This window comes from Macaca thibetana, chromosome X, assembly GCF_024542745.1.
Source record: "Macaca thibetana thibetana isolate TM-01 chromosome X, ASM2454274v1, whole genome shotgun sequence".
Classification (NCBI taxonomy): Eukaryota; Metazoa; Chordata; class Mammalia; order Primates; family Cercopithecidae; genus Macaca; species Macaca thibetana.
In genome coordinates, this window is record NC_065598.1 from 73480110 (window position 1) to 73507804 (window position 27695).

The following is a 27695-nucleotide window of genomic DNA, read 5'->3' on the forward strand; positions in this document are numbered from 1 at the left end:
GGACTTATTCTGCACTATAGACCAAATAGATATTTACAGGATTTTTCATTCAATGGTCACAGAATATACATTCTTTTCCTTGGCACATAAATCATTCTCAAGGAAAGACCATATATTAGGCCACAAAACAAGTCTTAAAACATTCAAACAAATGAAATCATATCAAGTTTCTTCTCTGACCACATGGAATAAAACTAGAAAACAACAACAAGAGGAATTTTTGAAACTATATAAACACATGAAAATTGAACAATATGCTCCTGAATGACCAGTGGGTCAAATAAGACATTAAGAGGAAAATTGAAAATTTTCTTAAAACAAATGATAAAGGAAACACAACATACAAAAACCTATGGGATACAGCAAAGGCATTACTAAGAGAAAAGTTTACAGCTCTAAGTGCGTACATCAGAAAAGAAAAAAAACTTCAATTAAACACCTACCAACGCATCTTAAAAAGAACTAGAAAAACAAAAGAAAACAAAACCCCAGATTAGTAAAATAAATAATAAAGATCAGTGCAGAAATAAATACAAAGTTGGTTTTTTTGAGAAGATAAACAAAATGGACAAACCATTAGCCAGACTAAGAAAAAGAAGGGGCTGGGCGCAGTGGCTCATGCCTGTAATGCCAGCACTTTGGGAGGCTGAGGCGGGCGGATCACGAGGTCAGGAGATCGAGACCATCCTGGCTAACATGGTGAAACCCGTCTCTACTAAAAATACAAAAAATTAGCCGGGCGTGGTGGCGGGTGCCTGTAGTCCCAGCTCTCGAGAGGCCGAGGCAGGAGAATGGTGTGAACCCAGGAGGTGGAGCTTGCAGTGAGCCGAGATCGGGCCACTGCACTCCAGCTTGGACGATAGAGCGAGACTCCGTCTCAAAAAAAAAGAAGATTCAAATAAATAAAATCAGAGATCAAAAAGTAGATATTAAAACTGATACCAAAGAAATTCAAAGGAGCATTAGAGGGTCCTATGACAAACTACATGCAAACAATTGGAAAACCTAGAAGAAATGGATAAATTCCAAGACACATACAATCTACCAAGATTGAAACACTAAGAAATCCAAAATCTGAAACAGACCAGTAACAAGTAGCGAGATTAGAGCTGTAATAAAAAGTCTTGCAGCAAAGAAAAGCCTGGAAACCAATATCTTCACTGCTGAATTTTACCAAACGTTTAAAGAAGAACTAATACCAATCTTCCTCAAACTACTGTGACAAGGAGAGGAGGAGGGAATACTTCAAACACATTCTATAAGGCCAGTAACACCCTGATACCAAAATCAGACAGACACATCATAAAAAGAAAACTACAGGGCAATATCTGAGATAAACATTCATGCAAAAATCCGCAACAAAATACTAGTAAACACAATTCAATAACACATTAAAAAGGTGTTGAACATGACCAAGTGGGATTTATCCAAGGGCTTCAAGGATGACTTAACATATGCAAATCAATCAACGTGATACATCAAATAACAGAATGAAGGACAAAAACCATATGATAATTTCAACTGATGCTGAAAAAACATTTGATAATATTCAACATCCCTTCATGATATAAATCCTCAAAAAACCGGTTATAGAAGGAACATACCTCAACACAATAAAACCCATATATTGACAGATTCACAGCCAGTATCATACTCAATGGGGAAAAAAGTGAAAGAGTTTCCTCTAAAAATTGGAACACAACAAGGACGCCAGCTTTTACCACTGTTATTCAACATAGTTCTGGAAGTCATAGCTAGAGCAATCAGACAAGAGAAAGAAATAAAGGGCATTCCAGTTGGAAAAGAAGAAGTCAAATTATCCTGTTTGCAAATGATATGATCTGGTATTTGGAAAAACCTAAAGACTACACCAAAAATATTTTAGAACTGATAAACAAACTTAGTAAAGTGGCAGCATACAAAATCAGCAGCATTTCTAAATGCCAGCAGTGAATAATCTGAAAAAGAAATTGAGAAAATAATTCCATTTACAGTAGCCACAGTCAAAATTAAATATCTAGGAATAAACTTAACGAAAGTGAAAGATGTCTACAACGAAAACTACACAATGCTGATGAAAGAAATGGAAGAGGGGACAAAAAAATGAGAAGATATTCCATGTTCATGAATTGGATAAATTAACATTGTTAAAATGTCCATATACCCAAAGCAATCTATAGATACAATGCAATCCCTCTCAATATACCAATGACATTCTTCACAGAAATAAAAAAAAAAAATCCTGAAATTTTCATGGAACCACAAAAGACCCAGAATAGGCAAAGCTGTAGTGAGCAAAAAGAACAAAACTGGGGGAATCATATTACCTGACTTCAAATTATACTATAGAGCTACAGTAACCAAAACAGCATGGTACTGGCATACAAACAGACACACAGACCAAGAGAACAGAAGACAGAACCCAGAAACAAATCCACACACCAGTGAACTCATTTGTGGCACAGGTGCCATGAACATGCATTGGAGATAGGACAGTCTCATTCATAAATGGTGCTGTGGAAGCTGGATATCCATACACAGAACAATGAAAAAAGACCCCTATCTCTTGCCATATACAACATTCAAATCAAAATGAATTAAAGACTTAAATCTGAGACCTCAAACTATGAATCCGCTACAGAAAAACATTGGGCAAACTGTCCAGGACATTGAACTGGCAAGGATTTCTTGAGTAATATCTCACAAGTACAGGCAACCAAAGAAAAAATGGACAAACAGGATACCATTAAGTTAAAAAGCTTCTGCATAGCAAAGGAAACAATCAACAATGCGAAGAGACAACCCACAGAATGCGAGAAAATATTTGCAAGCCTTCCAATTGACAAGGGATTAATAACCAGAATATATAAGGAGCTGAAACAACTGCATAGAAAAAGAAATCTAATAATCAGATTTAAAAATGGGCAAACATTTCTCAAAAGAAGACATATGAATGGCAAACAGGCACAAGAAAAGGTACTCAACATCATCAATCATTAGATAATGCAAATCAACACTACAATGAGAGGCTGGGCATGGTCCTCACACCTGTAATCCAAACACTTTGGGAGGCTGAGGTCGGAGGATTGCTTAAGACCAAGAGTTTGAGACCAGCCTGGGAAATATAGTGAGACCTTGTCTCTAGAAAACCAACCAACCAAACAAACAAAAAAGACAATGAAATATCATCTTACCCCAGTTAAAATGGCCTTTATCCAAAAGACAGGCAATAATTAATATTGGTGAGGATGTGGAGAAAAGGGAATTTGCGTACACTGTTGTTAGCAACGTATATTAATACAAGCACTATGGAGAACAGTTTGGAGGTTCCTCAGAAAACTAAAAATAGAGGTACTATATGATTCACCAATCCCACTGCTAGGTCTATACCCAAAAGAAAGGAAATCAGTATATTGAAGAGGTATCTGCACTCTCATGTTTATTGTAGCACTGTTTACAATATTAAGACTTGGAAGCAACCTAAGTATCAACCAACAGATGAATGAACAAAGAATACATGGTACATATACACAATGGAGTACTATTCAGCCATAAAAAAGAACGAGGTACTGCCATTTGCAATAACATGCATGGAACTGGAGATCATTATGTTAAGTGAAATAAGCCAGGCATAGAAAGACAAAGTTCACATGTTCTCACTTATTTCTGGAAGCTAAAAACTAAAACAATTGAATGGGGATAGAAAATAGAATGGCTGCGAAGGGTAGCAGGGACTGGGGTAATGGGGGATGGTTAGTTAATAGGTACAAAAGTATAGTTAGAATGAATAAGATCTAGTATTTGATACCACAACAGGGTAACTACAGTCAAAAATAATTTATTGCACATTTAAAAATAACTAGAAGAGTATAACTGGATTGTTTATAACACAAAGAAAGGATAAATGCTTGAGGTGATAGATATCCTTTACCCTGATGTGATTATTATGCACTGTATACCTGTATCAATATACCTTATGTGCCCCAAAAATATATATACCTATTATATACTCACAAAAATTAAAAGTTAAATAAAATACAAATGGCAAATGTGGTAAAACTCTGGCAAAAATTCCTATGTAGATGTTCAGAATATATGAGAAATAAAATTATATGGACTAGATCCTATGTAAACTTCAAGGATTCCCATTTAGGTAGCTGTTGCATTTTTGTAACAAAATATATTACTTTTACTTGACATTCCCGGGTTTTTTACATTTCTTCCAGAATTATCAATGACTATCCATCCCTCCATAGTAGGAATAATTACTGATGTAGATGTCATACAAACTTATTATTATAAATTCAAGAAAATTAAACATAACCTAGAAATAGTCAGAAGTCAGAATTCTTACCATCTGTTGTTTTGTCAATACATCATTGTAGATTGCTTCTCTTCGTTTAACATCAAGCTCCTGGCTGGCTTGTCTACTTAATGCTAACGCCTGTACTTGGGCCTCTGAGAGATTCATGTTCTCCTTCCACTAAAAGAAAAATTTTCTATTTACTCCTTATTACTGTACAATTGAAGAAAAAATAATTAAAGTATTTTAAGATATTTGGGATTTTCCAAGGTCCCCCCCGCTTTCCTTTATTCTTTTCTAAAGAAAAGCATGATGCAAAACAGGGTATTAAGTTGTTCACTGCTATACCTGGGCTGGCTATCTCTGGAATGAAACAATAATTTAGATTTAATTTGTGCAACTGGTAATTAAAATGTTTATGTAAACAACGCATACATTTCCATGTTTGATTTCTCAATTCTTACATTTTATCCATTTCTCTTTTGTGCCAACATCTATGTAAAATTGCTGGGTTACCGTTTGGCACTATTATCCATCCATTTTACCAGTATTTTACTATTGCAAATCAATTTATAAGATGGAAACAATTAAAAATTTTTAAAAATGGCAGTAGGGGGTAGAGGGCACAAATTTGAGGTTGGAATAAGACAATTGCCAATTAGCTTACTACAGCTGAAATTATATCTTCAAGAGGTTGAATCCTCACTGCTGTCACACTGTTTGTTGCTTCTACAACTTTTTCTCTTCCTTGATTAATGAGGTCCTAGAAGAATGCAAGAAATAAGTTATATAAGGCAGAAAGACAGCATAGTGTTAAAGTATAGGAATCCTTCCATTTGCCAATTTATAGCATTTGGTTTTAAAACTCTTTAAATAATTGAAGACAACAGAAAAATTCAGTATCAATAAAGTGGAATAAAACATACCAATGCTCAAAGAGTCTTGTTAGGAAGATTAAAAGTTTGAGTTTTATCACACCAATAATTTAATAATTTAGATGAATCCATAAGCACATTTTATAATGTGTTTCAGATTCAATTAAGTCATTATTGGTATAATAAAAATCCAATCTTTCCTATTTAATTTACAATTGATTCTAGCTTTAAATCATTTATTTCATAATATTGGGCATTATATATTTAATTGTACATCTATAATGCACTTGAATAGAAATTAATGAGTATATTTATCTTACTTTCAAACAGTAAGATAGCAATTTATTATAAATATTTTATAACTGAAGAAGGTGCTACTTCCCAAGCCAGTCAGCAGCCCTATTGTTTCTTAATTAAAATAATTCAAACTACATTAATTCACCGACTGATTCCTTTGTGCTCTGAACAAACCACATTTTACAACATTATGTTGGTTCAAAACAGTCAACAAATAAAATAAAAATTTATTGGTCTATTCAGGGGTAATCTTTTGGAGAATGAACCCTCAACAACAAGGCACTTGAAACTGCCTTTAATTCATGTTAAACTACTTTTGTACTTCACAACTCACCTCCAGCTGTTGATTACTCATTGCTGACAGGGCTCCCAAATTGAAAGGAATATAAGGAGTTTGAGAGTTGAAACTGACAGGGGGTAAATTGGTCCCAGTTGGTATGTTGAAACGCATGGTCAGTCCCTAAAAACAAAAAAATTACGCACTTTTCACATTGTGATTTAAAACTTGAAATTCTACATCACCTACTGGTTTAGAAAAGAATCCACATTCTCAGATCCAGGAAATTATTAACACTCTTCCACACACAAACAAAACACCCTTTTCACCCGAAACCAAGATCTTATTACATGGAAAGTTTTAACCCCTAAAGGTGTACTTTTTTTTATGATAATTCCCACAGAATGCGGGCAACTCAAAAGAATTCTGATGAGACTCTGAACATCACATTAATGTTAAAGAGGTTTGGTACAATAAGTTAGGAGTTTGAAAAGGATTCAGGTATTAGGATAAGGTTTCTCATGCTCAGGCACACTTTTGCTCAAGTGGGTTGATGTTTAAAACAGACATAGAAGGATCTTAAATAAAGCTGCTGCTGGAGCAAATGGCATTAATTTCTAATAATGAAATATTTTTGTGTTCTGATATTCAGCCAAAATTTAGATTTCATGGTATACATGCAAAGCTACATTTACTACAACCTCCAAACACTAAGCTCCTATATGTTTGTTACTACAGAGAGGGTACTGATGGGAGGTTCGTGGTGCTAAATATATGGATTCCCACTCATCTCTCAATTCAACAAATACTAACCACAAATGGGGTTACTACTCTTTAAGTGTAAACTGTTTTCTTCTGTCTCCTCCTCCTACTCTACCACCAAAGGTAGCTGAAACCAGCCCATAAAGGGATTCTTGTAACTGGGGACTGTGTTCCTAAAACCCACTATATTATTATTACCTGTTTCAAATGTGACCCTTTTCTTCTTCATTGCTCTTTCAAATCACTAACATAACAAAAACGAAAACGCATTTTGCATCAACTACCTTCTTCTCTGCTTCATACTCAGCCCAAGCTGCTTTTCTTTCTTCTTCAGTCAACTCTTCTTCTTCTTTGTGGTCCAAAAGAGAATCATGTTCATGATATCCTACAATGTGTTCCTTATGTATCTGAAGGAGTTCTGCAAGTATGGTATCCTGTTTAGAGGGGTTGAAATAAGAGACAATTATTTTTCCCCTCTGGATAGTATAATACCTCCATAGTTCTATGGCCAACTGTACTAGAAACTAAAACCTGATTGCTACATATATATTTCTGATATATATGACAGATTACCTAAAAAACAGCAACAAAACATGTAACACCAGTCTCTTATGTAAGACTTTCATGTTTATACAGTATGTTTTAGGCATTCAATTTTTTTTTAATTACTAGTTTTCAGATTTCAAGGTCCTTCCACCAACTTAACATTTTTTTTTCACATGCATTTTATTTTGTGCTTAATTCTGAGTTGATAAATGCTAACATAAGTCTGCTTAAATTAGTGATGATATTGGATGCCTGTGCTAGAAATCAAGGCTACTCCTATTTATACATAATAAACAACTTTATTTTCACAATCATTTTAGCTGCCAACCACTATGTTAACAAAAATCTAATCTAAATTAATCTAAACAGTTATAGGACAGTTTAACTGAAACATATAGCCCTTATACTTCAACTGCAGGAAGGTCAAATGTTAAATTACACTGTAAAGAGCCATGGGTCAAATTTAAATTGATACATTTTTTGATTTATTATCATAGTATATATATTTTAAAGAAATCATGGTATCTTAAGCCAATCTTTTAAGATTATAAAAAATTGGGATCATTTATATACTCAGTAAGAACACTAAACTCCTGCTCTGTGTAATTATGACTGTGAGAGTGAGACACAAAGATAGATGGGGTGGGGGTTTAACGTGAATTACAGATACGTTACTTTTAATAAATTTAAAATATTCACAAGTTGTTCATTAAGAAATCACATAAGAAAACCTGGATCTATAAAAGGCAAATTAATTCACTTTACAGAAGGATTTTCCATAGCTTTTAACAAGTTTTCCTAGAACACACTTTCTAAATTGAGTGTGAATTTAGTGAAGGGACATAATTACTGATCAAATGAAGGTAGTGGAGGTACATATATAGCACACTGAATTCAAATTTAATCTGCATCTAGTGATGCTTAATGCACTCATAAATTTTTGCATAGACAAAGCCCACATTTGAAAATAATTATGCCTTTACACACGTTGAGTATAGGGTCCAAAAAGTGGTAGGAACTCAAATGTGTATTAAATAACTCAAGATGAAAAATTCAAATCATGAGGCCCTAAGTCTTTTTTTTTCTATACAATAGCAAATACACTAATTCCAAATATTCTGATATTTAATATCTTGTAAACAACTTTTTATCTTGCTAACCCAATAAACATTTTTCATCAATTATTTCCTTTCTTAACAGAACTGATTTTCTTAATAGATATAACCATAATAGAGACTTTACAATTCTTGTTTATTTTATTTTATTTTTTTTAGATAGGGTCCCATGTTGTCACCCAAGCTGGAGTGCAGTGGTTTGATCACAGTTCACTGCTGCCTTGAACTCCTGGGCTCAAGTGATTCTCCTGCCTCAGCCTCCCGAGTAGCTAGGACTACAGGTGCACACCACTGTACCTGGCTAATTTTAAAAATTCTGTAGACATAGGATCTCAGTATGTTTCCCAGGCTGGTTTCAAACTCCTGGCCTCAAGTGATCCTCCCACCTTGACCTCCCAAAATACTGAGATTACAACAGGTATAATCCATTTTGAGATGTATGTGTGTGCTATTTCCTTTGTTGAAAACAAAAAACAATAAAAGACCATACAAATGAGAGGACCCAATAAAGTCTACTGGTAGAATACATGGATGCTAACAGGCTTAGTTACTTTGAAATTTGAAATGTTAACTAAATGCTTCTCTCTCACGCCAGTGTAGAAACCTGTGATCAAAGCTGACTTCTCTGGCTTATGCCACATACAATAGGTTTATCATCACTAGATCAATCTCCAAAGTCCACTGTTACTGACCAGGCAGGCAGGAAGACAGGCCAATCTGCATTAATTTATTCTACTAAAAGATAGGGCTTTCTTAAATGTGTAACTCCTACGCTCACTCCCCCAACACATACATGCCAAACACGACTCAAGAGAGAGATAAAATAATAAAACCAGATAACATTGACTAACATTTTTAGTACATTTACCAAATACAATGAGAAAAGTCAGCTGTTCTACAACACACCAAATAAATTACAAGATTAAAATGTTCTATGGATAATCTCTAATTTTACTTCTGTGTAGCAATAAATGATCTTAATCATAGTCAGATCAGTTCATTTCTCTAAGAAAGCAATCTGGATGAGAGAAAGGCCAAGAAAACTGTATACTAGGAACGAATTCATTTCTATCTATGCCACTGATTCTTTCAATAACACTGGATAATAACTTATCTAGCTATGACTGTAAATTAAATATGGATGATACTCTCTCTGCTCACGTGTGTAACAGGATGATATGAAAATAGCAGGAATAAACAAAAGCATGAAAACACCCAATTCTTTGGAAATAAACACTGTCAAGTGCGGTATTTATTTCTCAATTTTAAACACCACAATTTATAACATTAATTATGTCTTTAATGGTTGGAGGGGAAGCCTTTCCAGAAACGCATATACACATAAACATATACACAAACTCATATACAGCCTTTTAAAAAATGTCTGAGATACCAGGAAAGCTTTATTAAGTCAGTCCTTAGCATTTTCTAAGTCCAAATGTATCATCATGGAATTAGTAGAAATTGAAGCCCAGAGAGGCAAAGTAACTTTTTCCGATTACACAGCTAAGGACTACCTGGGACTGGAAACTAAATTTCCTGGCTCCTATGCAGTGATGATTCCATCACACCACAAAGAATGTCTGTTTTCTTTATAGTTCCTCTACTTCCCAGACCTATTCCCTTAGGTAAAAAAAGATAATTCACTGAAAGATTCCAGGGGAGGGGGAACTTACGTCTATTTTCTTACTTTTAGCACTTTTTAACTTTTATTTATTTATTTAGAGACAGAGTCTCGCTCTGTTGCGGGGCTGGAGTGCAGTGGTGCTCACTGCAACCTCCACCTCCCAGGTTCCAGCGATTCTCCTGCCTCAGCTTCCGAGTAGCTGGGACTACAGGCACCCGCTACCATGCCTGGCTAATTTTTGTATTTTTAGTAGAGATGGAGTTTCACCAAGTTGGCCAGGCTGGTCTCGAACTCCTGACCTCAAGTGATCCACCCGCCTCGGCTTCCCAAAGTGCTGGGATTACAGGCATGAGTCACTGAACCCGGCCTGCACTTTTGTACTTTTTGAACTTTTTAAAACAAGCATGTTAATTTAATAAAAGAAAACATAAAAACTGAAAAAACAAGTCTCAAGACAAACTTGTGAAAGGCCAGTTCATGCTTATACTATACCTGAAAATAATACCACGTACTGTTTTACCATTTGCATCTTCAGGAGATACTTATTTTTGAGAAACGTCATTTCTAAACCCCTTTAATGTATTCACTCCACTAATTCTAGATTTAAAACCTATCCTATCAAGTCAGACATGACTGTCTAAGGTCAGGTTATGGTGAAGGTTCAGCCTTTAACCATGCAATAACTTTCCTTTTGACTTGCTAGTCAACTGAAATGCCAATGTAAGTCACAGGAAAAGTACATGTGAATTTGTTTGTTTTCTATCCTAGAAAGTTTCAGATTTTTTGCCTAAAACATTACCTCCATCCTGGCTACTGTAATCCCTCTTTTCAAAGAACCAAACAAAACAAAATGCAAACAATACTAACATCCAATTACAAAACCAGGAAATAACTACCAGTAACATTTGTTATGTATTCCTCCACACATTTACACACACACACACACCTTTGCATAAAAATGGAATTGGACAAATGGCAAGATGGCTGATGAGAAGCAGCTGTGGTCTGTGGCACTCACAGGGAGGCATGAAAAGGGGTGAATGAATCCAACACCTTCAAATGAAATATTCAGGTTCTTACATTGGGACTGAATAGGCAAAAAGCACAGAGAGCAAGGAGAAGGTGCGGGGGGGCTATGGCCCATCCAGGAGCCACGTAGAGCAAAAGGAACTCCCATCCCCAGCCAGGGAAGGCAGTGAGTGAGTGTGCAACCCGCTCAGGAAGCCAGGCTTCTCCGATGGATCTTTGCAACATGTGGAGCAGGAGATCCCCTTGTGAACCCATTCCACCAGGATCTTGGGTCTGATACACAGAGCTGTGTGGAGGCTCGGCAAAACAGCAGCTCAGGCGCACACAGAGACCCAGGAATTTTGCATACTCCTGCCACGGGATCCCTGCCAAGGCATAAAATCCATCCATATACATCCCTAGGAAGGGGTCTGAATACAGGGAGCCAAGCAGCATGGCTCGGCAGGCCCCATTTCCATCGCACCTCACAGACTTGGAATCCCAGCTAGCCAACAGCAGAGGGCTGAAGTCCGCCTGAGACAAGACCAAGTTCCAGGGGGAGGGGCGGTCACCATCTCTGCAATTCAGGGGAAATAGCCAATCCAGCCTGCCAGCTGTGAAGAGTGGGCACAGCCCAGAGGAGGAGGGGCCGCCCACAGCACAGTGCAGTGGCCTTGCCAGATAAGGGGGCCAGACCGCTTCTTTAACCAGACGGACCCACTCCAAACTGAGTAGGACTTACTATGCAGGGTCAGAGATCTGATCTCTCGCTGGGAGGGAGCTGGGGGTAGCGGGGAGGGGCGGCTGATATCTCTGTGGTTTCTGGGGACTCAGTTGTTCCAGCCTGTCCGTTGTGGAGAGTGCAGATCACCCAGCCAGGAGCACCGCCCCCGCCCCCCACAAGGCATAGTGCAGCCGCCTTGCCAGATTGTAGCCAGACTGTTTATGTGACAGGCCCCGACCCACTCCTGCAGACAGAGATCTGATATCTCCATGGGAGGGAGCTCCCCAGGGGAGGGCCAGCGGCCATCTCTGTGCTTCCGTTAAATCAGCCATTCCAGCTTGCTGGCTATGGAGAACAAAGGTGGTACAGAGGAAAAAACCCCAGTGCAACACACCTGCTCTACCAAGAAGCAACCAGACTGTTTCATTGGGTGGGTCCCTGATCCCATCCCTCCTGACTGGGTGAGATCTTCCAGTGCGAGTCGCCAGCCGCCTCCTGCAGGTGCGGGAGAGGCAGAAGAAACTGGGGTCTGGAGCAGACCCCCAGCTAACCACAGGAGCCCTACAGTAGAGTGGCGTGACTGTTAAAAGAAAAACAAACAAACAGAAAACAACAGCAATGTCAACAACAACCAAAAAAAAAAAAAGGCCCCGGAAAAAAAAAACCCATTCAAAGGGCAGCAACCTCAAGGATCAAAGGTAGATAAGCCCACAAAGATGAGAAACAATCAATGCAAAAACGCTGAAAACTCAAAAACCCAGAGTGCCTTTTCTTCTGCAAATGACTGCAACACCTCTCCAGCAAGAGCACAGAACTGGGCTGAGGCTGAGAAGGATGAAGTAACAGAAATACGCTTCAGAAGGTGAGTAATAACAAATTTTGCTGGGCTAAAAAAGCATGTTTTAACCCAAGGCAAAGAAGCTACGTATCATGATAAATCAATACAGGAGCGTATAGCAAGAATAGTCAGTTTAGAGAGGAACATAACCAACCTGATGGAGCTGAAAAACACAACACGAGAACGTCACAATGCAATCAAACTTCACAATGCAATTAATAGCAGAAGAGACCAAGGTGAGGAAAGAATCTTAGAACTGGAAGACTATCTTTCTAAAATAAGACAGGCAGACAAGAATAGAGAAAAAAGAATGAAAAGGAATGAACAAAACTTCTGAGAATTATGGGATTATGTAAGGAGACCAAATCTACGACTGACTGGGGTCCCTAAAACTGACAGGGAGAATGGAACCAAGCTGGAAAACATACTTCAGGATATCATCGAGGAGAACTTCCACAACCTAGCAAGACAGGCCAAAATTCAAATTCAGGAAATGCAGAGAACCCCAGTAAGATATTCCATGAGAAGATCAACCCCAAGATACATAATCATCAGATTCTCCAAGGTCGAAATGAAAGAAAAAATGTTGAGGGCAGCCAGAGAGAAAGGCCAGGTCACTTACACAAAAGGAAGCCCATCAGACTAACAGCAGACCTCTTAGCGAAAAACCTGTAAGCCAGAAGAGATTAGGGGCCAATATTCAACATTCTTAAAGAAAAGAAATTCCAGCCCAGAATTTCATATCCAGCCAAACTAAGCTTCACAAGCAAAGGAGAAATAAGATCCTTTTTAGACAAGCAAATTCTGAGGGAATTCATCACTAGCAGGCCTGCCTTGCAAGCGGTCCTGAAGGAAGCACTAAATATGGAAAGAAAAAACCATTATCAGCCACTAAAAAATACACTGAAGTACACAGTCCAGTGACACTATGAAGCAACCACACAAACAAGTCTGCAAAATAACCAGCTAGCATCATGATGACAGGATCCAATTCACACATAACAGTACTAACTTAAAATGGAAATGGGCTAACTGCCTAAATTAAAAGACACAGAATGGCAAGTTGGATAAACAGTCAAGCCCCATTGGTATGGTGTCTTCAAGAGACCCATGTCATGTGCAAAGACACCCACAGGCTGAAAATAAAGGGACACAAGAGAATTTACCAAGCAAATGGAAAACAGGAAAAAGCAGGGGTAGCAATCTTAGTTTCTGACAAAACAGACTTTAATACAACAAAGATCAGAAAAGACAAAGACAGGCATTACATAATGGTAAAGGGTTCAATTCGTCAAGAAGAGCTAACTATCCTTAATATATACACACACAATATAGGAGCACCCAAATTCATAAAGCAAGTTCTTAGAGACCTATAAAGAGAATCAGACTCCCATACAATAATAGTGGGAGAGTTTAACACCCCTCTGACAATATTAGATCATTGAGACAGAAAATTAACAAAGATATTCAGGACCTGAACTCAGCTCTGTATCATGTGGACCCGATAGATACTTACAGAACTCTTCACCCAAAAACAACAGAATATACATTCTTCTCACTGCCACACAACACATACTCTAAAATTTATCACATAATAGGAAAATACTCCTCAGCAAATGCAAAAGAACTGAAATCATAACAGTCTCTTAGACCACAGTGCAAGCAAATTAGAACTCAAGAATAAGAAATCCACTCAAAACCATACAACTACATGGAAATTGAACAACCTGCTCCTTAATGACTCTTGGATAAATAATGAAATTAAGGTAGAAATCAAGAAGATTTTTGAAATTAATGTGAACAAAGAGAAAACATATCAGAATCTCTGGGAGAGAAATTTATAGCACTAAAATGCCCACATCAAAAAGCTAGAAAGGCTGGGCGCAGTGGCTCATGCCTGTAATCCCTGCACTTTGGGAGGCCGAGGTGGGTGGATCACTTGAGGTCAGTAGTTCGAGACCAGCCTGACCAACATGGTGAAACCCCATCTCTACTAAAAATACAAAAAAATTAGCGAGGTGTGGTGGCAGGCGCCTGTAATCTCAGCTACTTGGGAGGCTGAGGCAGGAGAATCCCTTGAACCCAAGAGGCGGAGGTTGGAGTGAGCTGAGATCGTGCCATTATACTCTAGCCTGGGCAACAGAGCAAGACTCCATCTCAAAACAAACAAACAAAAAAACAAAACTAGAAAGATCTCAAGTTAACAACCTAACATCTCAACTAAAAGAACTAGAGAACCAAGAGAAATCAAACCCCAAAGCTAGCAGAAGACAAGAAATAACTAAGGTCAGAGCTGAGCTGAAGGAAACAGACACATGGAAAATCCATTAAAAAAAAAAATCAATGAATTCAGGAGGTGATTTCTTAAAAAAAATTAATAAAATAGATAGACTGCTAGCTAGGCTAATGAAGAAAAGAAAGAAGAATCAAATAAAATCAGAAACAAGGGGGACATCACCACTGACCCCACAGAAATGCAAACCACCATCAGAGAATAATATAAACACCTCTACGCACAAAAACTAGAAAATCCAAAAGAAACGGACAATTTCTTGGACAAACACACCCTCCAAGACTGAACCAGGAAGAAACTGAATCTCTGAATAGACTAGTAACATGTTCCAAAATTGAGGCAGTAATAAATAGCCTACCATCCAAAAAAAGCCCAGGACCAGATGGATTCACAGCCGAATTCTACCACAGGTACAAAGAGGAGCTGAATACTGAAACTATTCCAAAAATTACAGAGGAAGGACTCCTCCATAACTCATTCTATGAGGCCAGCATCACCCTGATATGAAAACCTGGCAGAGATACAACAACAAAAAAAGAAAACTTCAGGCCAATATCCTTGATGAACATTGATGCAAAAAAATCCTCAATACAATACTGGCAAAATGCAACAAGCAGCACATCAAAAAGCTTATCTACCACGAGCAAGCTGGTGTCATGCCTGGATTGCAAGGTTGGTTCAACATACACAAATAAATAAATGTGATTCATCACATAAACAGAACTAAACACAAAAACCACATGGTTATCTCAATAGATGCAAAAAACTTCTTCAATAAAATTGAGCATGCCTTCATTGTTTAAAACTCTCAATAAACTAGGCATTGAAGGAACATACCTCAAAATAATAAGAGCAATATACGACAAACCCATGGCCAATATCATACTGAATGGGCAAAAGCTGGAACCATTCCCCTTGAAAACTGGCACAAGACAAAGATGCCTTCTCTCACCACCCTTACTCAACATAGTATTGGAAGTCCTGGCCAGGGCAATCAGGCAAGAGAAAGAAATAAACCGTATTCAAATAGGAAGAGAGGAAGTCAAATTATCTTTGTTTGCATATGACATGTTCCTATGGCTAGAAAACCTCACTGTCTCAGCCCAAAAGCTTCTTAAGCTGATAAGAAACTTCAGCAAATTCTCAGGATATAAAATCAATGTGTAAAAATTACTAGCATTCCTATACACCAACAACAGGCAAGCAGAGAGCCAAATCATGAATAAACTCCCATTCACAATTGCTACAGAGAGAATAAAATACCTAGGAATACAGCTAGCAAGGGGGAAGCAAAGGACCTCTTCAAGGAGAACAACAAACCACTGCTCAGAGAAATCAGAGAGGATACAAGCAAATAAAGAAACATTCCATGCTCATAGATAGGAAGAATCAGTATTGTGAAAATGGCCATACTTCCCAAAGTAACTTACAGATTCAATGCTATTCCCATTAAACTACCACTGACAATTCTTCACAGGATTAGAAAGAAAAAAAAACTATTTGAAAATTCGTATGGAACCAAAAAAGAGCCCAAATAGCCAATGAATCCTAAGCAAAAAGAACAAAGCTGGAGGCATCATGCTACCTGATTTTATCTATACCACAAGTCTACAGTAACCAAAACAGCATGGTACTTGTACAAAAACAGACACATCGACCAATGGATTAGAATAGAGAACCCAGAAATAAGACCACACACCTACGGCCATCTGCTCTTTGACAAACCTGACCAAAACGAGCAATGGGGAAAGGATTCCCTATTTAATAAGTGGTGATAGGAGAACAGGCAAGCCATATGCAGAAAACTGAAACCAGAACCCTTCCTTACACCATATACAAAGTTTAACTCAAGATGGATTACAGACTGAAATGTAAAACCCCGAACTATAAAAACCCCAGAAGAAAATCTAGGCAATACCATTCAGGATATAGGCATGGGCAAAAATTTCATGAGAAAAACACCAAAAGCAACTGCAACAGAAGCCAAAATTGACAAATGGGATCTAATTAAACTAAAAAGCTTTTGCACAACAAAAGAAACGATCATCAGAGTGAACAGACAACCTACAAAATGGAAGAAAACATTTGCAATCTATCCATATCACAAAGGTATAATATCCAGAATCTACAAGAAATTTAAACAAATCTATGAGAAAGAAACAAACAATGCCATTAAAAAGTAGGCAAAGGACATGAACAGATACTTCTCAAAAGAAGACATACTTGTGGCCAATAAACACATGAAAAAAAGCTCATCATCACTGATCGTTAGAGAAATGCAAATCAAAACCACAATGAGATACCATCTCATACCAATCAGAATGGCTATTATTAAAAAGTCAAAAAACAGCAGATGTTGGAAAGGTTGTGGAGAAAAAAGAACACTTTTATACTGTTGGTGTTCAACCATTGTGGAAGGCAGTGTGGCGATTCCTCAAAGACCGAGAGGCAGAAATAACATCTGACCCAGCAATCCCATTACTGGGTATATACCCAAAGGAATAGAAATCATTCTATTATAAAGATACGTGCATGCGTATGTTCACTGCAGCACAAAAGCAAAATCATGGAATCAACCTATATGCCCATCAATGATAGACTGGATAAAGAAAAGGTGGTACATATATCAGATGGTACATATATACACTATGCAGCCATAAAAAGGAACAAGATCATGTCCCTTGCAGGGACATGGATGGAGATAGGAGCCATTATTCTCAGCAAACTAATGCAGGAACAGAAAACCAAACCCCACATGTTCTCATTTATAAAGTGGGACCTGATCGATGAGAACACATGGACACAAGGAGGGGGACAACACACACTTGGCAACTGTGGGGGGTTGGGTGAGGGAGGGCATCAGGAAGAACAGCTAATGGATGCTGAGCTTAATACCTGGGTGATGGGATGATCTGTGCAGTAAACCACCATGGCACATGTTTACCTATGTAACAAACCTGCACATGTATTCCGGAACTTAAAAGTTGAAAGAAAAAAAATGGAATTGAAGTATATGTAGTTTTGAAACATACTCTTATCTCTTAATACCTTTCCGAGGATATCATTTTACATCAAATCCAACCCTTCATCATTTCTAATAGCTGCACAGTGCTTATATAGTTACACTTTATCATCTATTTAATCATTCCCTTACTTAAGAGTTTATTAAAACATTAAGACTGCTTCCAGTTTTTATTACCAAATCTGCAAACAAGGGTTAATGAATAAAGTTTAATGTATTTCAATCACTTATTTTTTTGATTACGCCAAAAATATTCAAAGACTCAGATAAGCATGCTTTCCATAATTTTCATTTTAACAAAGAAAAGACCAGGCAAATAAGTTAACTGGTTTTTTAAATTGGAAATCATTTATGTCGTTCATAAGCAGGAAGGCAGAAGTCTTTCTTTCCTCCAGAGTGCTATGTAAGACATGAATAAGAGAAAAAAGATAGCGGATTTGTGACACAAACCGTTTCTAAATCTTCCCCTTTTAATTAATAGCAGCATACCATCAATATAAGAAACAAATAATGAAATTAAGAGGATAAAAAAGTATTTGTAACAGAATCTTCAGATTATTTCTTTGGGAAAAAACAGTTTTGCAAAGTCCAGAGCAAGTTATAAAAGTTAATAAAGAAAATTTCTTCCCAATACACAACACAACTGGTGGAAAGGTTTTTGTTTTATCCTGTAAAAGCATGCATTTATATTAGTTGCTAGAGTAACACTATTATTGAAAACAATACTGGAACAGAATCTATAATCACTAGGCCAACAGTCATCAAAATGAGATTTAAATTACATCCAAATGTGTACCTTTACTTTTCTTTGTCTAAACTTTTTCCTGTTTAAGTGAAAAAGCTTATATACTGGGAAAAGCAAGGTCTATATTCTAGCTCACAATCTAAATTAGTTTAAGCTTTTAAAATGACTAGTTCAATTAATAAAACAAAATTAATGATAAATTAAAAGTTTAAGTTAATTTACTTAGAAGTTTAAAGTAGTTGGCAAGCTGACAAAAATTCCCATCTAATTAATTCTGAAATTCAACCTTGAAAATAAAATATCTAAAAAAATAATCAAGGCTTTGCCTGGGGGTAAGGGAGGGGGTTTGCCACGTTTCAAAAATATTTTGCTTGCCATTACTTTGAATTTGAGTTTTATAATATCTGGAAATAAAATCACCAGAATACTTAACTGCCACATGACCCACTCAAAAAGCTATGAAAAATTCCTTTTATTGCTTAAATAAATCTAGCTTCTTAGTAAAGAAATTTAATATTCCTGGTCAAAAAGCGTCTACTTTCAAATTTGAAGGCTCTTTCTTCCCAAACTACACTGGAAAAAATGCAGTGAATTTGATAAGTAACTAGAGAGCTTATTGAATGAAATTCTCATAACACCTTGTATCAGATTTTTTGGTCACAAGCACATAACCTTTGTCAAAGAGCATTTATAAATATATCCAGATTCCCAAATTGTTGGTATGAATAAGATAGTGACAACTACAGAACTTGTCACTTTAAATGAAAGAAAAGGCAGGCCTGCCAAACTGACTTAGGTGGAAGGTAAAAGCCTCCTTTGATAAGAATGTTTTCTCCTTAACACTTAAAGAACTAGATACTACATTTAGCAATTCACCTTTAAAAATTGGATATCCATTACAACCATTACATATGCCATATGCCACTGAAGTAGAAAGTCATCATTCTAGATTTTATATGACTGCAGTGACATTCTAGAAGTTGCAGCTTTCCAAGGATAGCCTCGATCGAAACTCAATTTTCATTCTACACAATCTTGAGTTAACATTATTTCACAAACATTGTTACATTCTCTAACTCAACTATAGGTGCAATGTAAAAAGGAAACAGAAGATATGAAACAGGAATGAAAGCAGCTACTTAGCAGTTCAAATTATGTCTTTTTTTTTTTTTTTTTTTTTGAGACAGAGTCTCACTCTGTCACACAGGCTGGAGTGCAGTGGCACAATCTCAGCTCATTGCAACCTCTGCCTCCTCGGTACAAGCAATTATCTTGACTCAGCCTCCCAAGTAGCTGGAATTACAGGTGCCTGCCATCACCACATGCCTGGCTAATTTTTTTTTTTGTATTTTTTGTAGATACAGGGTTTTACCATGTTGTCCAGGCTGGTCTTGAACTCCTGACCTCAAGTGATCCGCCTGCCTCAGCCTCCCAAAGTGCTGGGATTACAGGTGTGAGCCACCATGCCTGTCCACATCTTTTGTTTTTTAAGAGACAGGGACTCACTATGTTGCCTAGGCTGGAGTGCAGTGGCTATTCATAGGTGTGATTATGTGTTGCATAGCCTCGAACCCCTGAGCTCAAACAATCCTCCTGCCTCAGTCTCTTGAGTAGCTGGGACTACAGGGGTGTGCCATCACACCTGGCTTTCAAATTATATCTTAGACAAAGAAAACATTAATAAAAGATAAGAAGTACAATAATAAAAAAGGAAATAAGGCCATCTAGTAATTCTTACACTGATCAAAATCTCTCTTGCAATTTATATTCCTTTAAGGGTCCAAAATAATAAATCTGATATAAAAAAACTTGGTCATGCAAACACTAGTAATGGAAGAGACGAAAGTGAGGTATTCACCTACTTAAGCCCTTAAAAGGATTATAGCTTCAATTTCTTGCTACTCTTACTCCAGGAGTGTTAAAAGACTTACATGTATGAATCAGTCAACCTAACCAATACAGTAACACCACTTTAGGATATTAATATACAGATACTGTGACACTCAAATATCTACATTAATTCAGAATCATTAATCATTCCAACGTGTTATGTTCTTCTGAACTGTAAATGAAAATGGGGGAAAAAATTGAAGGACATATAGCTTTGTTTCCCAGGTTTCTCTCTACAATGGATAATTTCACCAGCAGGTTGCCTGAAATGTAAACACCAAATAATCAACTTATTTGATAAAAAAGAAGATCTGTTCCAGCCTTTCGAATTTCAGAGGTAAATTTAATGGAATGATTTAAATTATATATACTTACACACACATGCATGCACACACACACACCCCCCAAAAAAAGGTGGTAACTTTGTCAACTGGGAGGCTTTAGGTGTAGTGATTAGGATCGTAGGCTCTGGAATACTGCTCTCCAATAGTACTCTCTGCAACGATGGAAATGTTCTGTGTTTGCACTATCCAAGAGAGTAGCTACAAGCCACATGCGACTACTGAGTATCTGAAGTGTGACTAATGTGACGGAGAAACTGATTTTTTAACTTAATTTTAATGTAAATGTAAATAGCCATATGGAGCTAGTGGCTCTTGTATTGAACAGTGAGTCTCAAGCAGATTTTAATCCTAGTTCCACCACTTATTAGCCCTTTCTCCTTGAGCAAGTTACCTCGCTGAACCTCAGTCTTCTGGTATATAAAACGGGCTACTAAGTATCTATTTCATGGGATTATTGTGGAGATTAAATACTACACATGAAGTGCTTAGCACAGTACCTGGTTTACCACTGACCTTTGTGTCACTAAATCTAATGGTCAATTCTCAGACCTGATCCTGTCTTACTCATCAGTAACATGTGACAGAATTTAATCACTCTCTTCATCAAAATACTCTCTTCTCTTGGTTGGCTTCTGGGAGAACTATACTGGTGTTATTTACCACTTTCTATTATTTCTAACACCTTTTCTAATAGTGTTAAAGCTGACCCTCACCTTAAAAAGAAAAAAAGAAAAGAAAAGAGCCCAGCATGGTGGTACACGCCTGTAGACTCAGCAACTTGGGAGGCTGAAGCAGGAAGATTGCTTGGGCTCAGGAATTCAAGACCAGCCTCGGCAACATAGTGAGACTCTATCTCTTTAAAAAAAACATATTTCTATACAGAGGCATTTTACACCCTAACCAAGTTTTTCTTTTTTTTTTTTTTTTTTTTTTTTGATGACTGTTTTTTTTTTTTTTTTTTTTTTTATAATAATTTATTTATTATTTATTATACTTTAAGTTGTAGGGTACATGTGCATAACATGCAGGTTTGTTACATATGTATACTTGTGCCATGTTGCTGTGCTGCACCCATCAACTCGTCATTTACATCAGGTATAACTCCCAATGCAATCCCTCCCCCCTCCTAACCAAGTTTTTCTAATAAAAAATTGAGGAGATGTTTGACAGGACAAATTATCTGATATTGGAGTTGTCCAAGAAAATCCTAGATATATGGCTGTCATAACTTTAGAAAGACCAATAGTTATTACCTGTCCTGAAAATGTATATATGTATTTTTAAAAACTTAGCAGATACACAATAGCAAAGTCATGGAATCAGCCTAAGTGTCCACCAATGGATGATTGGATAAAGAAAATGTGGTATGCGCATGTTCTCACTTATAAGTGGGAGCTGAATGATGAGAACACATGAACACGCTGAGGGGAACAACACACAATGGGGACTGTCGGGGTGAGGGTTGAGGGGAGAGACAGCATCAGGAAGAATAGCTAATAGATGCTGGGCTTAATACCTAGGTGTTGAGGTGATCTATACAGCAAACCACCATGGCACACGTTTACCCATGTAAACCTGCACATCTTGCACATGTGACCCTGAACTTAAAAGTTGAAGGATAAGAAAAATGTGGTGTGTATACACACACGTGCACGCGCGCACACACACACACACACACAAACACACCATGGAATACTACTCAGACATGAAAATAAATGAAATCATGTCTTTTACAACAACATTGGTGGAACTGGAGAGGCCATTATCTTAAGGAAGTAATTCAGAAATACAAAGTCAAATACTACATATTCTCACCTATAAGTGGGGGCTAAACAATGTGCACACATGGACAAACAGAATGAAATAATAGACACTGGAGACTCCAAAAGGCGGGAGGGTAGGAGGGAGATGAGGGATAAGAAATTATGTATTGCATACAATTAACACTATTCAGGTGATGGTTACGCTAAAAACCCAGACTTCACCACTGTGCAATATATCTGTTTAAAAACAATGCATTTGTACTCCCTGAATCTATAAAAATAAAGAAATTTTTAAATTAAAAAAGTTAGCTGATGCATAAAGGACACCTCTCATTACCTAAAATGAAAAACACAGTAAGCCTAAGCAATTTTGAGGATCAGATAATGTTGGAATTATAAGAAACTTCGGAATTAAGTTAATTTGCTGCTCTTATTTTACCAGAGACTGAGGCACAGACATTAAGTGATGTGTCAGTAATTTTTATGTTTATGTAAAGACAAAGGGCCTTGCTGGATTTTTTTCTTCTCTTTATGAATGCTAACTTTGCTCCTTTTTCTTTGAGACGGAGTCTCACTCTGTCACTAGGCTGGAGTGCAGTGGCGCGATTCGGCTCACCGCAACCTCCGCCTCCCGGGTTCAAGCAATTCTCCTGCTTCAGCCTCCCAAGTAGCTGGGACTACAGGCGAGCGCCACCACGCCCAGCTAATTTTTGTACTTTTAGTAGAGATGGGGTTTCACCATGTTGGCCAGAATGGTCTCGATCTCTTGACCTTGTGATCCACCAGCCTCGGCCTCCCAAAGTGCTGGGATTACAGGCGTGAGCCACCATGCCCAGCCACTTTACTCCTTAATGGTTGGGTGATCCTTTACTACAAAGGAATAATATCACCTATAGCTCAGAGCTACTGTAAGGAGTAAATGAGACAATGTGTTTAAAGGTACATAGTATAAGCATTCAATATATGTATTACTCCTTTTCCCATACCGGTTTTCAAAAAAATATTAACCCCTTTAAACATGTCACGCATAAAACATTCTTGCCAAAAATGTATGTCATGAATCTCATCAAGCCTTTACATCTAATTTCTGATTTCAAGTATACAGAATATATAAGAGGCAGAATAAGTTCAAACACTGTCAGGAAATAATCAAACAAATCCAGAATGGAGGGTGAGAAAATGAATGTGCTAAAATAAAAGAGACATAACAAAGAGAAACAACCACCACAGACTAACAGTGGATCTCTCTGCAGAAATCCTACAAGCCAGAAGAGAATGGGGGCCAATATTCAACATTCTTAAAGAAAATAATTTTCAACCCAGAATTTCATATCCAGCTAAACTAAGCTTCATAGGTGAAGGATAAATAAATTCCTTTACAGACAAGCAAATTCTGAGAGATTTTGTCACCACCAGGCCTGCCTTATAAGAGCTCCTGAAGGAAGCACTAAACATGGAAAGGAACAACCAGTACCAGACACTGTAAAAACACGCCAAATTGTAAAGACCATCGACGCTATGAAGAAACTACATCAACTAACGGGCAAAATAACCAGCTAGAATCACAATGACAGGATCAAATTCACACATAACAATATTAACCTTAAATGTAAATGGCCTAAATGACCCAATTAAAAGACACAGACTGGCAAATTGGATAAAGAGTCAACCCCATCAGTTTGCTGTATTCCGGAGACCCACCCCACTTGCAAAGACACACATGGGCTCAAAACAAAGGGATGGAGGAATAATTTACCAAGCAAATGGAAAACAAAAACAAGCAGGAGTTGCAATGCTAATCTCTGATAAAACAGACTTTAAACCAACAAAGATCAAAAGAGACCAAGAAGGGCATTACATAATGGTAAAAGGATCAATGCATCAAGAAGAGTTAGCTATCCTAAATATATATGCACCCAATACAAGAGCACCCAGATTCGTAAAGCAAGTTCTTAAAGGCCTACTAAGAGACTCAGACTCCCACTCAATAACAGTGGGAGACTTTCTAACACCCCACTGTCAATATCAGACAGATCAATGAGAGAAAATTAACAAGGATATTCAGGACTTGAACTCAGCTCTGGACCAAGTGGACCTAATAGATATCTTCAGAACTCTCTACCCTAAATCAACAGAACAATGCATTCTACTTGGCAACTCCTTGCACTTATTCTAAAATTGACCACATACTTGGAAGTAAAACACCCCTCAGCAAATGCAAAAGAATGGAAATCATAACAGTCTCTCAGACCACAGAGCAATCAAATCAGAACTCGAGATTAAGAAACTCACTCAAAACTGCACAACTGCATGGAAACTGAACAACCTCCTCCTGAATGACTACTGGGTAAATAACAAAATTAAGGCAGAAATAAAGAAGTTCTTTGAAACCAATGAGAACAAAGAGACAACGTACCAGAATCTCTGGGACACATTTAAAGCAGTGTGTAGAGGGAAATTTATAGCACTAAATGCCCACAAGAGAAAGCAGGAAAGATCTAAAATCGACACCCTAACATCACAATTAAAAGAATTAGAGAAGCAAAAGCAAACAAATTCAAAAGCTAGCAGAAGACAAGAAATAACTAAGATCAGAGAAGAACCGAAAGAGATAGAGACACAAAAAAACCTTCAAAAAAAATCAATGAATCCAGGAGCTGGTTGTCTGAAAAGATCAACAAAATAGATAGACTGCTAGCCAGACTGATAAAAAAGAAAAGAGAGAAGAATCAAATAGATGCAATAAAAAATGATAAAGGGGATATCACCACTGATCACACAGAAATAAAAACTACCATCAGAGAATACTAAAAATACCTCTGCACAAATAAACTAGAAAATTTAGAAGAAACTGATGAATTCCTGGACACATACACTCTCCCAAGTCTAAACAAGGAAGAAGTCGAATCCGTGAATAGACCAATAACAAGTTCTGAAATTGAGGCAGTAATAGCCTACAAACCAAAAAAAGTCCAGAACCAGATGGATTCACAGCCGAATTCTATCAGAGCTGGTACCATTCCTTTTGAAAGGATGGTACCAGGAGCTGGTACCATTCCTTTTGAAACTATTCCAAACAATAGAAAAAGAGGGAATTCTCCCTAACTCATTTTATGAGGCCAACATCATCCTGATACCAAAACCTGGCAGAGACACAACAAAAAAAGAAAATTTCAGGCCAATATTCTTGATGAACATCGATGAAATCCTCAGTAAAATACTGACCATCTGAATCTAGCAGCACATCAAAAAGCTTATCCACTACAATCAAGTTGGCTTCATCCCTGGGATGCAAGGCTGCTTCAACATACACAAATCAATAAACATAATCCATCACATAAACAGAACCAATGACAAAAACTATGATTATCTCAATAGATGCAGAAAAGACCTTCGATATAATTCAACACCCCTTCATGCTAAAAACTCTCAATAAATTAGGTATTGATGGAACGTATCTCAAAATAATAAGAGCTATTTATGACAAACCCACAGCCAATATCATACTGAATGGGCAAAAACTGAAAGCATTCCCTTTGAAAACCAGCACAAGACAAGGATGCCCTCTCTCACCACTCCTATTCAACATAGTATTGGAAGTTCTGCCCAGCGCAATCAGGCAAGAGAAAGAAATAAAGGGTATTCAAATAGAAAAAGAGAAAGTCAAATTGTTTGCAGATGACATGACTGTATATTTAGAAAACTCCATCTCTCAGCCCAAAATCTCCTTAAGCTGATAAGCAACTTCAGCAGTCTCAGAATACAAAATCAATGTGCAAAAACCACAAGCATTCCTATACACCAATAACAGACAAACAGAGAGCCAAATCATGAGTGAACTCCCATTCACAATTACTACTAAGAGAATAAAATACCTAGGAATACAACTTACAAGGGATGTGAAAGACCTCTTCACGGAGAACTACAAACCACTGTTCAAGGAAATAAAGAGAGGACACAAACAAATGGAAAAACATTCCATGCTCAAAGACAGGAAGAATTAATATCATGAAAATGGCCATACTGCCCAAACTAATTTATAGATTCAATGTTGTCCCCATCAAGCTACCACTGACTTTATTCACAGAATTGGACAAAACTACTCTAAACTTCAAATGGAACCAGAAAAGAGCCTGCAAAGCCAAGACAATCCTAAGCAAAAAGAACAAAGCTGGAGGCATCATGCTACCTGACTTCAAACTATACCACAAGGCTCCAGTAACCAAAACAGCATGGTACTGGTACCAAAACAGAGATATAGACCAATGGAACAAAACAGAGGCCTCAGAAATAACACCACACATCTACAACCATCTGATCTTTGACAAACCTGACACAAACAAGCAATGGGGAAAGGATGCCCTATTTAATCAATGGTGTTGGGAAAACTGGTTAGCCATATGCAGAAAACTGAAACTGGACCCCCTCCTTACACCTTATACAAAAATTAACTCAAGATGGATTAAAGACTTAAACGTAAGACCTAAAACCATACTAAAAGAAAACCTAGGCAATACCATTCAGGACATGGGCAAAGACTTCACATCTAAAACACCAAAAGCAATGGCAACAAAAGCCAAAATTGACAAATGGGATGTAATTAAACTAAAAAGCCTATGCACACAGCAAAAGAAACGATCATCAGAGTGAACAGACAACCTACAGAATGGGAGAAAATTTTTGCAATCTATCCATCTGACAAAGGGCTAATATCCATAATCTACAGAGAATTTAAACAAATGTACAAGAAAAAAACAAACAACCCTATTAAAAAGTGGGCAAAGTACATGAACATAAATGTCTAATTCACATAAAATATTTAATTTTTCATAATAACTCTATGAAGCAAATACAATTATCATCCCCATATTATGGATGAAACTACTCACATGGCAAACCAGCATAGGCTGCTAGCTCCCGCCCTCAAAACCAACTCTGCAGAAACTATAGAAGGGAAAAGGAAATATGAATTCCAGAAACTTATAGATAATGTGTGCATATGTGCATGTGCACACACACAGACATCCCTGGGGTATCAACTGGCATCATATGCTATCTGAAATACAGTTACTGAAACAGATGAAATAAGGGAAGATACTACCAACATGGAATTCAAACTAATTTAAGAGTCTAAATGAAATATTAGGAATTTAAAAAAAAAGTTGAAAAACTAACTCAGTATAAACAGCAGGAGGGGTACACTTGAATATCTTATTGAATTAGGAGATAAGACTGAGATACTCTTCCAGAAGATAGTAAGAAAGAA

The 27695-nt window shown here is 37.3% G+C and overlaps 2 protein-coding genes across 40 annotated transcripts in view; one reads left to right on the forward strand and one right to left on the reverse strand.

Annotated features, from left to right (window-relative positions):
- The window catches only part of LOC126946324 (cytochrome c oxidase subunit 7B, mitochondrial), a 1159743-nt gene that overhangs the window by 770005 nt on the left and 362043 nt on the right, over positions 1 to 27695 (forward strand). The window contains exon 1 of one of the 31 annotated variants that reach the window (XM_050776496.1): positions 11497 to 11500. The exons of the other annotated variants lie outside the window; for them this stretch is intronic. The gene's annotated coding sequence lies outside the window, so the exon portion shown is untranslated. Of the gene's footprint in view, positions 1 to 11496; positions 11501 to 27695 lie in introns of those variants that run through there. 31 annotated transcript variants of the gene reach the window in all.
- ATRX (ATRX chromatin remodeler) overlaps positions 1 to 27695 on the reverse strand; it is a 283723-nt gene that overhangs the window by 10842 nt on the left and 245186 nt on the right. For all 9 annotated transcript variants that reach the window (XM_050776271.1, XM_050776280.1, XM_050776277.1 and 6 more), the window contains 4 exons: positions 6799 to 6948; positions 5810 to 5935; positions 4971 to 5066; positions 4355 to 4483 (listed from right to left, as the gene is read on the reverse strand). In XM_050776271.1, the coding sequence (XP_050632228.1) occupies positions 4355 to 4483; positions 4971 to 5066; positions 5810 to 5935; positions 6799 to 6948 (501 nt within the window). The remainder of the gene's footprint in view (positions 1 to 4354; positions 4484 to 4970; positions 5067 to 5809; positions 5936 to 6798; positions 6949 to 27695) is intronic.